General features: G+C 36.7%; 1 protein-coding gene across 1 annotated transcript; it reads left to right on the forward strand.

Annotated features, from left to right (window-relative positions):
• The first annotated feature begins 12 nt into the window (after nt 1-12).
• On the forward strand, nt 13-11,971 carry vps52 (VPS52 subunit of GARP complex). Its single transcript, XM_081612327.1, has 20 exons — nt 13-185; nt 589-670; nt 1,145-1,197; nt 1,773-1,848; nt 2,067-2,134; nt 2,326-2,501; nt 2,687-2,837; nt 3,147-3,247; nt 3,423-3,555; nt 3,747-3,802; nt 4,391-4,526; nt 4,820-4,975; nt 5,350-5,468; nt 5,637-5,760; nt 6,197-6,292; nt 6,557-6,664; nt 6,868-6,933; nt 8,297-8,408; nt 9,190-9,308; nt 10,380-11,971. The coding sequence occupies exons 1-20, from the start codon at nt 93-95 to the stop codon at nt 10,524-10,526; spliced, it is 2,172 nt and encodes a 723-aa protein (XP_081468453.1). The 5' UTR covers nt 13-92; the 3' UTR covers nt 10,527-11,971.
• Nucleotides 11,972-12,047: the final 76 nt, after the last annotated feature.

Consider the following 12,047-nt stretch of genomic DNA (forward strand, 5'->3'; position numbering starts at 1 on the left):
TTTTCATGGCTGATACCTGGAAGCGGAACGTTTGGTTGCATTCGTGTTTTTGTTTTCCTTTCTATCCTCTACGTTAGCATAAATTCGCCGCAATGGCGGAGGGAGTACCTGCTGGTCTTATTGAAGCCGACGTAAACACAACTGGAAACCAAACACAAATCGCCATGGCGTATCTGCAGGACGAGGTAACAGTTCATTTAGTTGACTCGATAGCCTTTTTTCGGAAACAGTTAAATATTTAGAATAGCTTTGGGTAATAATAGTACCTGCCAGCATTTCCCGAACAGGCTTCAAACTGTCCAGTCAAATTGTGGAGCACCTAGTTTGACAAAACCAAAGTATTAAATACTAACTGTAGCTCAGTTGTAGACCGACAATTTAGCTAATTACCAGGTTGATTGCAAACAACGAAAACCTAACTAGAGCAGACAATTGAGGGGTGTTGCAGTCAGAGATTTTCACTGTGATAATCATTTGGTTTTATCTGCTATACATTGAATACCTCGCACTACACAAGTACTTGTTTCACTAAACGAGATGAAACCCTTAAAGAATTTTTCTGAAATCTATTTTCTATTTTTTTCCTAGAAAACTGACGGAGACATCACTAACCTTAACTTGGGAGAACTGGACCTGACCACTGATGAGTTCATCTTGGACGAAGTGGACAGTAAGACTAGTTCATTACTGTATTGCTCCAGTCTTTTTTTTATTCACAAGGGCTGAATATTTGTTAATGTATGTTCATAGTTAAGCACATTTTCATGCTGACATAAGTTCACAGTCCCAAAATGAACTAGTTTTGCTCATTTATCGTTTTCCTTATGAAACAATATTTAGTATATTTAGCGAATTCATAGATCATACATAATTGGTCTGTAAACATATTATCTCATCACTAAACATTTGGTCTTTGCCATCTTAAGTTCTGTTTCATTCTTCTTCCTTGCTAACATAAATTGTATCTGATTTTATCTGAATTCTTTAAGTCTCTCATTGGCATGGTTTCATATTTTAGCTGTTGTAGTACACTTATTTAAAGTTTTTCAGTCAAGTTCGGAGGGGGAGTTCTTGTCTTGGAAAGTCTTTTTGATCTCAGATTTCTACAAGATTTTTCTTAATTATTATTTCTTTCCTCCTGCAGCTCATATTCAGGCAAACTTGGAAGATGATCTTGTGAAAGAAGCTCTTAAAACGGTAAAAGCATCATAACACATTTGTACCAAATATACAACTTACATGTTTAAACTGACCTGGCAATTAATCCTCCTAATTTCTCCACTGTAGAGTAAAACCTGTTTCTGTTACTGTGTGTGTTACTAACTGCTTAATTATTTCTGAATTGTATATTTTGAATAAAGTGCACACTCAAGAAAGAAGGCATTCATTATTGTGTCTCAGTCACTTTCACTTTGCTGTTGCATTACCTGGTTCAGAATGTATTCTTTTCACAAACCAGAAGTACAAGATATTTGGTGTAACTACACTGTTCAATTGTAATTTCAACAGGCCTCTATGCAGTATATTCTTGTACACAAATGTAATTTGTTTTAATCCAAACTGCTAAATGAACATGTTCTCAAATGTCCTGAACCATCTCAGATTGCTCTTCAGCCAGAATGCACCAGGTCTGAAAAACCCTCTACAAATGAAGCAGTTACTTTTTACATGCTCTCTTTTACAATACAACTGTGAGGTGAACATCTTTTTACATGAAGCCAATAATAACCATGTTTTCTAATGGTTTAGTTCTTCTTTGTGACTGTTTTCAGGGCGTTGACCTACGTCAGTACTCTAAGCAGGTGGAGGCGGAGCTGCAGAGGATAGAACAGGCCTCCATCAAAGATTGTATCCTTTACATTTTAGAACTTACTGGCCCTCACGTTGCATCAGTGTCACTCACATTTGAAGCGAGATATAGGTTATGACTAAATCCGAAAGTTTATGTTAAATGGACAATTAATAAACTAACATTTAATTGAATTGTTTACTGAACTCTTGTGAGACTTGGAATTGTTTTACTTTTTCAACAAAGCAAAATTCCATCCTGAGCACATTTATGTTAGACATTAAGGAAAGTCAAAACATTGCTCTTCTGCACAACCAGATCACTGCGTGTGACTCCATACTGGAGGTGAGACCAGACTTAAGTCCAGTTTATCTGTATAGCACTTATTCACAGTACATCTAATAGAAACATGTTCAATTTCTGCGGTTTTCTTATTGTGTAACTATTTTATATAACTAGAAAAAGCTTAGTTAAAACATCTTTCCAGTTCTTGAGTTACAGATTTCTAATAGGTTGCTTTTGCTTTTCTTCCTCAGCGAATGGAGGGTATGCTGAGTGGCTTTCAGAGTGACCTTTCCTCCATCAGCAGTGAGATCCAGACGCTGCAACAGCAGTCAGTCAGTATGAATGTCCGATTGAAGAACAGGCAGGCCGTGCGCAGCCACCTCAGCCAGCTGGTGGACGAGCTGGTGGTGCCTGGAGTCATGATCTCGTAAGTTTAAGACGGAATAATTTCAGTGATGTTGAGCATACAGACAACAATTTTGTAAAGCCTTTATTAATTATTTCATGTTGTTTCATGACAAAATTAGAATAAGAAAAAAAGGGATGTTGTATCAAAACTGAGCGACTAAAAAGCTACTACGAGGGGCTTGATGTTGTCCTCTGTCATCGCAGCACCATCCTGGAAAGTCCAGTGACGGAGCAGGAGTTTCTCGAGCAGCTCCATGAGCTCAACACAAAGATCAACTTTGCCAAAGAGCTGAGCTTCAGAGAAACGCTGGCCTGTTCCGACATCCAGGACATTGTTGATCGCCTCAAACTCAAGGTAAACCCCAGAGTGAGAGGGGAAATTCATTTTATGGTTTGGTTTCATGTGAGCCTCCTTGCATCACAGCAGTAACTTCAGTTATTTTATGTTCATGTTGTTTGATTTTCAGTCATTGCTTTAAATGTACACTTGCTGCATAAGGAAATGTTTCAGGGTGACGTAATCAATGTAAATAACTTTTTAACTCATTTGTTCAAAAGAACTGTTAGAGCCCCGTATGAGTTTAGTTGTATTTGTATAAGTTGAACTCTAGGATTCTTTTACGATGTTTTTCACAGTGAGTAAACTGAACTTTCTGCCCCTCAGGCGGTCTCAAAGATCAGAGAGTTTATTCTTCAGAAGATCTATTCCTTCAGGAAACCAATGACAAACTATCAGATCCCACAGAATACTCTGCTGAAATACAGGTGTGTACTTTTCTACTTTATGGTGCCTTTTGAAAAGGGTCATTACAAATTTACATAAAAATTAAACCATCAAAGCAACTAAAATGTGTAAATTGAACAAAAGACCAAATCCGTTTTCCATTTCTAAAATGAGTGAAAATGACTGATGGTTGTCCTTCTGATTGTCCTGCTGTAGATTTTTCTATCAATTTCTTTTGGCTAATGAAAGAACCGTTGCCAAGGAGATCAGGGACGAGTATGTGGACACTATGAGCAAGATTTACTACAGTTACTTCAAGTCCTACAGTGGCCGGCTCCTGAAAGTGCAGGTCAGTGGATCCATTAAGAAAAATCACAAGCATGTGATATGAGTTCATCTCTGCTTCATCACATTTTTTATTTGGTCCATCCCAGACCGTCAGGATGTGGGAAGGCATTAAGCTCTTGTTCTTTTACTGCTCTTCATTTTATTTAAAGGATTTTATTTTATATTAGAATTTGTTTTCCTGCTCTGTTTCAGTATGAGGAGGTAGCAGACAAAGATGACCTAATGGGAGTGGAAGATACGGCTAAGAAAGATATCCTTCATTTTCTGTCTTCATCCACGGTTATGTTTGCTTGTGAAAAATGAAACATTGAAATTACATTAGAAGAAAATGAAACATACTTTCTTTTAGGTAATTAATACAGAAGTAAAGTATTTTGTTTTTAGTAAGAGTTTAATTTTCATACAGCAAAAATGTTAATTTATTTTATAAAACAAAACATATAAAATCTTGTACCCTGTTCTACAGGCACAAGGAAACTAGAAGTGTAGCCTTCATCCTGCAAGTTCAGCACATTTAAGTCACCTTTTAGAATAAAGTGACTTTTTTTCTTTTTTTTTTTTTACTGAATTTTCATACATTGGCTTGTTATGTCCTCATCTATGAACGACATTTAACTGTTTGTGTTTTATGTTGAGTTTTTTTTTTTTTTTTTGAGTTTCTGAAAACTTTCCTCTGTTTGAATGTTGTCAGCTGAGGTAAAAAGTTTTAAAATGTTAAGCTCAATTGATTTGAAGTGTTCCTATCAGAAGAACTCCAACTGCATGACTGTGCGTTAGACACAGGACAGCATTGATGTACCGATGCCCAGTTTAAACGATCCTTGACTTTGAGCTGCAGGTTTTTTCTCCAAACCGTCTTTAAAGAGCAGGAACACCATTTTCACTTTGGGCCAGAGGGGGGCAATACTGAGTCCAGCAGAGCTGGAGGGTCCCATCCTGGTTCCACATACAGCTCAGAGAGGGGACAGCAGGGTGAGCACACATTTAAAATTACAATCTAAAGTAAAAACAAAAACTGATTTTATTCAAACAAATATAACATTTTTCATTTTTCTTAAAGGATTAATTGACTATAATTATATCCTTATTTTGTAACATAAACTCAGAAAGATAAATACTCTTAAATATTGCCATAAAAGTCAATATTTAAGGAGGGCCAGGAAATGGCGTTTGTAATCTAAATATTAGTATTTTGGCATCATTTCTGCTTAGGGCTAAGAAAGATTGTACTAATCTGCAATCTGTTAATTGTCTTTGTTCCCCAGTATCCGTATGAGACGTTGTTCCGCAGTCAGCACTATGCCCTGCTGGACAACGGCTGCAGAGAATACCTCTTCCTGTGTGACTTCTTCATGGTGACCGGAAACTCGGCCCTTGACCTTTTCAACTGCATCATGGGGAAAACTCTCAGCATGTTCCTGGTATGGATGGACATCTGTTTTATCCCCAGGTGTATAGCTGTATGGGTTTCATCCTAATGTAGAGTGCACATACTTTTGTTTTATATTTTACTCAATGCACTTATTGGTGTTTTTGTTTTTGTATGCAAGCCTAATTTGCCAAAATGGAAAACATATCTTAATAATGTATGAACAGGACGAGAGCTTTTATTATCTGATTTATAAATATGTAATTTTAGCTTTTTAAAAATTTATTTTATTTTTTTATCTTGTGTTTATTTGATGATTTAGTAGTTCTCATTTACAATTCCAACCTGGGCAAGCGGTTATTTTACTTCACTTTGCCTAATACAGTAAACACCTAAAACTTTAGTGATCTTGTTCTCCGTCTGCAGAAGAGTATGTCCACCTACGTGTCAGACTGCTATGACAGCATCGCTATCTTTCTCTGCATCCATATCATCCTCCGATTCAGAGCCATCACAGCCAAGAGGACCATCCCTGCTCTTGACAAGTCAGTTTCACATTGAAATGAAAAGGGCATCATATGGATCTATGTTTTTACTTATTTTCTTACTTTCATTGGAGTCATTCTTACAAGAACAACTGAGGGGATGCACATATGATTGAGTTATTCTTTATGTTTCTAGAATCACCTGAAGAAGTTGTGATTGTTTCTCAGGTACTGGGACGCCGTGTTGGAGCTGCTGTGGCCGAGGTTTGAACTCATTCTGGAGATGAACATCCAGAGCATCAGAAACACGGACCCTCAGAAACTGGGAGTGCTGGACACCAGACCACACTACGTATGTGACAAAGACCACGGCTCCTGGCCTCAATCATAGTGAACCTGTTGCATCGGTTATGGTTCCAGCTTTATAATTATATTTTATGAGATGTGTGATTTGGTATAAAGAAAATTATGCAGGCGCATTGCAGTAAAATTTAATGTAATACAAATCTTGTTTATTTCAGTGATTGTATTCTAAAAGTGAAATCCATATATTCCATAAATTCACATAGTGTTTAGTACCGTTTAGTTTTTATGGCTTGCAGCTAATGGAAATCCGCAAGATTCTGTTTGTATGTAAGTAAGAGCAAGGGGGAAAAAAGGATTTTATGTTATATTATTTCCATATTAATGGAGATTAAATTCTTGGAATGACAAAGGTTCTTTAGCAAGGTTGGAAAGTTGAGAGGAAGGAAAAGTATATCAGAAAATGTTTTGTGGTGTAATTTCAGATCACTCGGCGGTATGCAGAGTTCTCCTCCGCCATCGTGAGCATCAATCAAACATTTCCTAATGAGAGGACCAACGCTCTGCTGGGCCAGCTGCAGGTAACACACACACACACATGCATTCACACAGTATTTATTGGATGATTATCTGTTGCCAAAAAAGTATTTCAGTTTGATGTGGTATACAAGTGGAGAGAGGTGTGAGAAAAAATATTCTGAAGAAATATTGGTCAGTTTGAAATTTCTCAGTTGTGGTTGTTTAGCAGGTTTTTGCAATGAACTCTGTTAAAACAAAAAAAAACTAATTGTCTAATTGCATTTATAACATATATATATGATCTTAATGTTTAATTTTCTTTGCAGGTTGAGGTTGAAAACTTTGTGCTGAAGATGGCGGCAGAGTTTCCCTCCAGGAGAGATCAGCTGATCTTCCTCATCAACAACTACGACATGATGCTCAGCGTCCTGATGGTGAGGATCGCTCCGTATTTAGTGTGCACTGTAAATGATGTTTGCTCTGTAATCTGCTTGGATGATTTGCAGTATCTATTTTTCATCTCTGCGGGGTTTTAATCTAACACAAATCTTTTCTATTGTACTAGAATATTTTTAGTATTTTCTGTTTTCGCTTGTCAATTCTGATTAATTAGGCTGTTGTTTTCTAATCTGTCCAGGAGAGGGCAGCAGATGACAGTAAAGAGGTGGAAAGTTTTCAACAGTTGCTCCTTGCTAGAACGCAGGTAAAATCTGATTATTTTTATTTCACTACACTTTAAATTAATATTTATAATTAAACTTTTGATTATTAACAATTTTGATTTAAAGAGTCCATGAAAATATTTCAACAGGTGGGTAATTAGTTGCACTTTTTTCAATTAACACACTTTTATTTAATAAATTAGTTTTGCATATTTAAGGCATATAGTTTATATTCACTTTAAATGTCATTTATAACAATATAACAATTTTTTGAAACATGCATCATGTGCTGGTAGAAAAGATGTTAGTCTGTTGAAGAAGAGTCACATCATTGGTTTGCATCAAGCAGAGAAAAACTCTAAAAAGATGGCAGTAGCTATTAAAATGGGGTAAAAAAAGGTCAATACATAAAGGTTGAAGGAATGTTGGGGAGCGTTTTTTATCTGTACCCAGTGTTAGTAATCCTTAAAATGAACAGAAATAGCTTTTATATCAACACCAATTTATGTTTTTCCACTAAGTAAATTATTAGTAAAACAATTTTTCAAAAGCAATAAAACAAGAATGTGGAAAAGTAATTGACTTTTTGGTTTAATTTCACTTGCCACTCCCAGACATTTCAAACAAAGACATTGCTTAAATGCAACATGAAGCAGGCAAAAAAAAATCATTTAAGAAAAGGGGGTTTAGCCTTTTCTTTAAAGGCTAAAAAATCCTTTAAGAAATGCTTTTTTTTAGCTTTAAAAACAAGACTAAAAACGCTTTGCATCATCTAGAGGAGGTTTCCACAGATGAAAATGGCAATATGTTTGGGAGCAGGAAGAGGATGAAGAGACCAGCTTGCAATGAGGATGATAAAGACAGCACATCATGTTTTTAGCTAAATATATTCAAGAACAGATAAGGAAGCAAAGTTATACATCCAGAAAGAGCTGCAGAGCTATTTCTAAGGCTATGCTTTGAAGCATAGTTGGAGCCAAACTGGACAAAACGTGTAACCATGGTGAATCTTCCCAATTACTCAATCGGTGCATCACAAACTCCCTCCAGGAAGTCACAAAAGTACATACAACAACTTCAGTTAAGCATACTTGGATTATGTAGCAGAACAATGACCCAAAAGACACAAACAAGTTTTAAAGAAATGCTGGTTGGAGGGGCCTAGTCAAATTCCACACTTAATTACATTTGGGCTGCTGTGGCATGACTCTAAACACACTGTTAAGTCTTGAAAACCTTCCATTGTGATTGAATTCGAACAATAGAAAAGCAGTAGGAATGCTGTTTCTCAGCACTGTGTAACACAATAATGAGCTTTAAGCTTGTTTTATGCATTTAATCTTTCACTTCAAGCAACTGAACTTTTAAATATTCCTCTGTTTTTTCTCCATCCTCGCCTCGCAGGAGTTTATCGAGGAGATTCTGTCTCCTCCCTTTGGGGGGATGATTGCCTTCGTGAAGGAGGCTGAGGCACTGATGGAGAAAGGGCAGCTAGATCGACTGAAGAATGAAGAAGGTGAGAGAAATGTCTCGGATGTAGAAATGACTTCATGCTGCAGATGGAACAGAGCAGAGCTGCGAACCACACCCAGAACACTTTATACTGTTGAGGCTTTATGGCCGCTATTGTTAAGGTTTCATGAGAAAAGGAAACTATGCATTTCTCCTAAAACTAAACCATGCCATTTAAAATTTGAAAGGTTTTAACGGTTATCTTAGTTTTTGGGAACTTTAAATGCCTTACCCAAATTTCAGATCATATCTGGTTGTCAAGCGTTAACATATGTAGGTAATGAAACTATAATATAAGCATGGCTTACTTGGGTTATTGCTTTATTTTGATTGTTCTTAGTTTTGAATACTTTCTCATGAGGGACTATCAAATGTCACTCTGTCCTGGTCTCATGCTCTTCTTCACTCTAAAGATGATTGGGATCCACCTACCTGTTTGTTTCATTTCAGCCTTCAGTTTTGTTTTACTGAGCAATGTGACACTTCCTCCATAGCTTTCCACTGTCCTTGCAGTTTTATTTCTCATCTGTCCAAATGTGTAGAAACAGCAAGTTCAGCTTTCAGCATCCTTTGTGTTTTGTCTTTTCAACCACATCATTTCCCCCCTACAACCACAGTCTCATAAGTTTTTCTGCCGTACATGAAGCCAGACAGGAAACTGGCCAGAATTCAGCATAAAGCAGAGAATGCAAAGAAACCTAACCATGCTGGCCATTTCTTCCTCAGAAGACAAATGGAGAAAAAATAAAATGTTTGCACAGCATAACAGAAGTGTTTGTGTGCAGCTCGGATCACTCAGCTGGTCCGAGGGTTTTCCAGCACGTGGAAACAGTCGGTGGAGTCGATGAGTCAAGACGTCATGAGGTCCTTCACCAACTTTAAAAATGGAACCAGCATTATACAGGTGAGCAACTAACCAAGTATGTTATCCAAACAAGCACCAGTGTCTGATTCCTCTAGTGCTGAATGTTCAACATGATCAGCCGTGTTCACAAAAACATTATTTTTATATTCTAAATGCCAAAAATGTATAACATTTCCAGACGACTGTAGGTGAAAATAATTAGAAATCAGCATAAATAGGATGTTGTTCAACAAGGAGAATGGGTCTGTATCCCAAAGATGAATGTGTTTTGGCATGAAATGTGCATTTAAAACAAAAAAAAGAAAACCAAAACATGCTTGGTAAGTGTCACAATGAAACAGGTCATGTACTGACAGACTGAAATGCCAATCAGAAAAGGAAAAAGTTATTAGAGCAATTTAAAAAAAAATCCAGAAAATGTTTGCTCATGGACAAAGACTTCAGTTTTTGGAGACATGTCCTGTAGTCAAATGAAACTAAGATTAAAACGTTTGGCATGTTGACCATTTCATTTGGAGGAAGTGCAGTTTTGAATCATGGGTGTGGCAATATCACTTTATGTGGGTGTTTTGCTGCAGGAGGGACTGGTGCACTGCCCAAAACTCCATCCTGAGAAAACATCATATAGAATTTATGCAAGTTTGTGTGACAACAAAATAAGTCATTTGAAGTTACCATCACTAAACTCAGATCTCAGTCCTATAGAAAATTTTCCGGCAGGTGATTATGTTGTCAGACAGCGAGAATAAAATGGTGGTTTGTCTTTTGAAATACACCATATAAATTTCAGCGGTACAAGTGCATCACCTGTAAAAAGAAAAATATATAAGTATTTGTAAAATGTTTCTTTTGGATCTTGCATTTCTCTAGACCTCTGGACTGACAGACCATGCTTATTCCAAAATATCCAAAATTAGTTTCAACTTAATAAATGTCAAAGAACAAATATGTGGTATGAGGAAAATATTCTGTTTGTTGTTTCCACTGTCAAGTAGACAAACATAAAAGCGATGTTGAAGCGCCCACCGTCTTCATGTAGGAGGAAAGGAGCGCTGCACAAAGTCATTTTGCAAACTTTTACAAACTCTTGCTCTTTATCCTTTCCTGCAGGGCGCTCTGACTCAACTTATCCAATACTACCACGGCTTTCATAAGGTACTGAACCAGCCGACCTTCCGCAGCCTGGCCGTCCGCTCAGAGCTCATCAACCTCCACCATCTCATGGTCGAGGTGAAGAAGCACAAACCCAACTTTTAACGAGTGGGAGGGTCGCTAAAACGCTGAGCTGCAACCTGGAAATGATGGCCCCTCTGAGCTCACTTCATCATTCCTCTTTCAGACTCACTGAAGTCTGGCAGCCCTCAGTCTTTCTTTTTTTTTTTACACATGTGAAACAAGTTGCAACACAGATTCCAGAGGAGGAGGTTTCATCTCCACATCTGACTGTTCATCATTGAACTTTTGCACATATTCCTCTGAAGAAGCTGCAAAACACACATTTTGTACCTGTGAACCTGGAAAATTAAAAACTTTCATTTAAACATAACCAAAATGTCCCCCGATTGAGTATGCAACTTTGGTGGAGACGTTGCTGAAATTAACGGAAACTACCAATATTTTGATCATTCAGCCATTTGCTAAATCTGTGCATTTAAATTATCTTCCAAATTTAGATTAAAGAGGAATTAATTTGCAATTATGAAACACTGGAAGGACTTTACTGTGTCAGCAAATGGACGTTTGTGTGACTGAAATTAGGGATTCAGTTATTTTGTGGATGTATATGAAGGAAGATGTATGATTTTCTCTAGAAAAAGCCCCCAGTCTTGCTCTCCTAACATGGAAGAAACACTTGCATTTATTTGTGATTTATAACACTGCACTAAGTGGAGAAAAGCCCCTTCTGACCCTTAAGGAAGGTGCTTTTTTTCATGTCAGCAAATCCTATTGTTATAGGATTGAATGTAAAGGTCAAGGAGCATCTCTTATCTTTGTTTAGACCTTTGGATTTTACCCCCTAAAAGCATTAATCTTTGGAAAAACCCAACTGCTTTTATCAATCTGCTCCCATTCCTTACTTTTCAACAACATATTTAATATCTTGATGAATTATAGACAGAAACTGTTCAGATCTCATGTGATTTAACCATGTCATATTTTCTGAAGATCTGACATTCCAACCTTTTTTAATGAACATGATTCTGATTCCTCCTTAAGCCAGTCATCTATTGTGAATTTGTGTAGATTAGGGACCCTGACCAAACCAAAATATCTTAAATTCAAAATAATGTATTATCAAACCACATATTCCTATGACTATGAGCCGATCTTTTTTTTTTTTTTTTTTTGGTCAAAGTGTTAATGAAACATCTGAAAAGCAGGTGAAATTGACTTGATTTAAAAAGATAACAGGTTGGAAGAAACAGCAAAAATATACAAAAAGGCAAATGGAGAAAGACTACCAGTAACCATTTACTAAACCTCATTTGTTCACAAAGAGCAAGGCGATAACTTGGAGGATGTATTGTGTTTCAGTGTGAAGGAAGTCCTGGAAAAAAAGATTATTCAAGTTTCAGCATGTCTTTGTTTCTTTGTCCTTTGTGTCGAATCTTTTCCTGTGAATGTGTGTATTAAGCCATTCCCATGTAATCTAACTGAATGGAGTTAAAAATGAATAAAGAACAAAGAAGTTTTTTTTTTAATTATTCCTTTATTTGACATTTAAATTAAATAATAAATAATGTTTGCAGATATGAGATCACACATGTCAAGTTCTAA

This window comes from Poecilia reticulata, chromosome 11 (assembly GCF_904066995.2).
Source record: "Poecilia reticulata chromosome 11, P_reticulata-male-v2, whole genome shotgun sequence".
Taxonomy (NCBI): domain Eukaryota; kingdom Metazoa; phylum Chordata; class Actinopteri; order Cyprinodontiformes; family Poeciliidae; genus Poecilia; species Poecilia reticulata.

Bases quoted from the DNA above. Each gene is read 5' to 3' on its own strand.
- vps52 (XM_081612327.1), top strand. From the start codon at position 93: ATGGCGGAGGGAGTACCTGCTGGTCTTATTGAAGCCGACGTAAACACA. The intron at 186-588 runs GTAACAGTTCAT...TTTTTTTCCTAG, and splicing joins TGGCGTATCTGCAGGACGAG to AAAACTGACGGAGACATCAC. The intron at 2,135-2,325 runs GTGAGACCAGAC...TTTCTTCCTCAG, and splicing joins CGTGTGACTCCATACTGGAG to CGAATGGAGGGTATGCTGAG.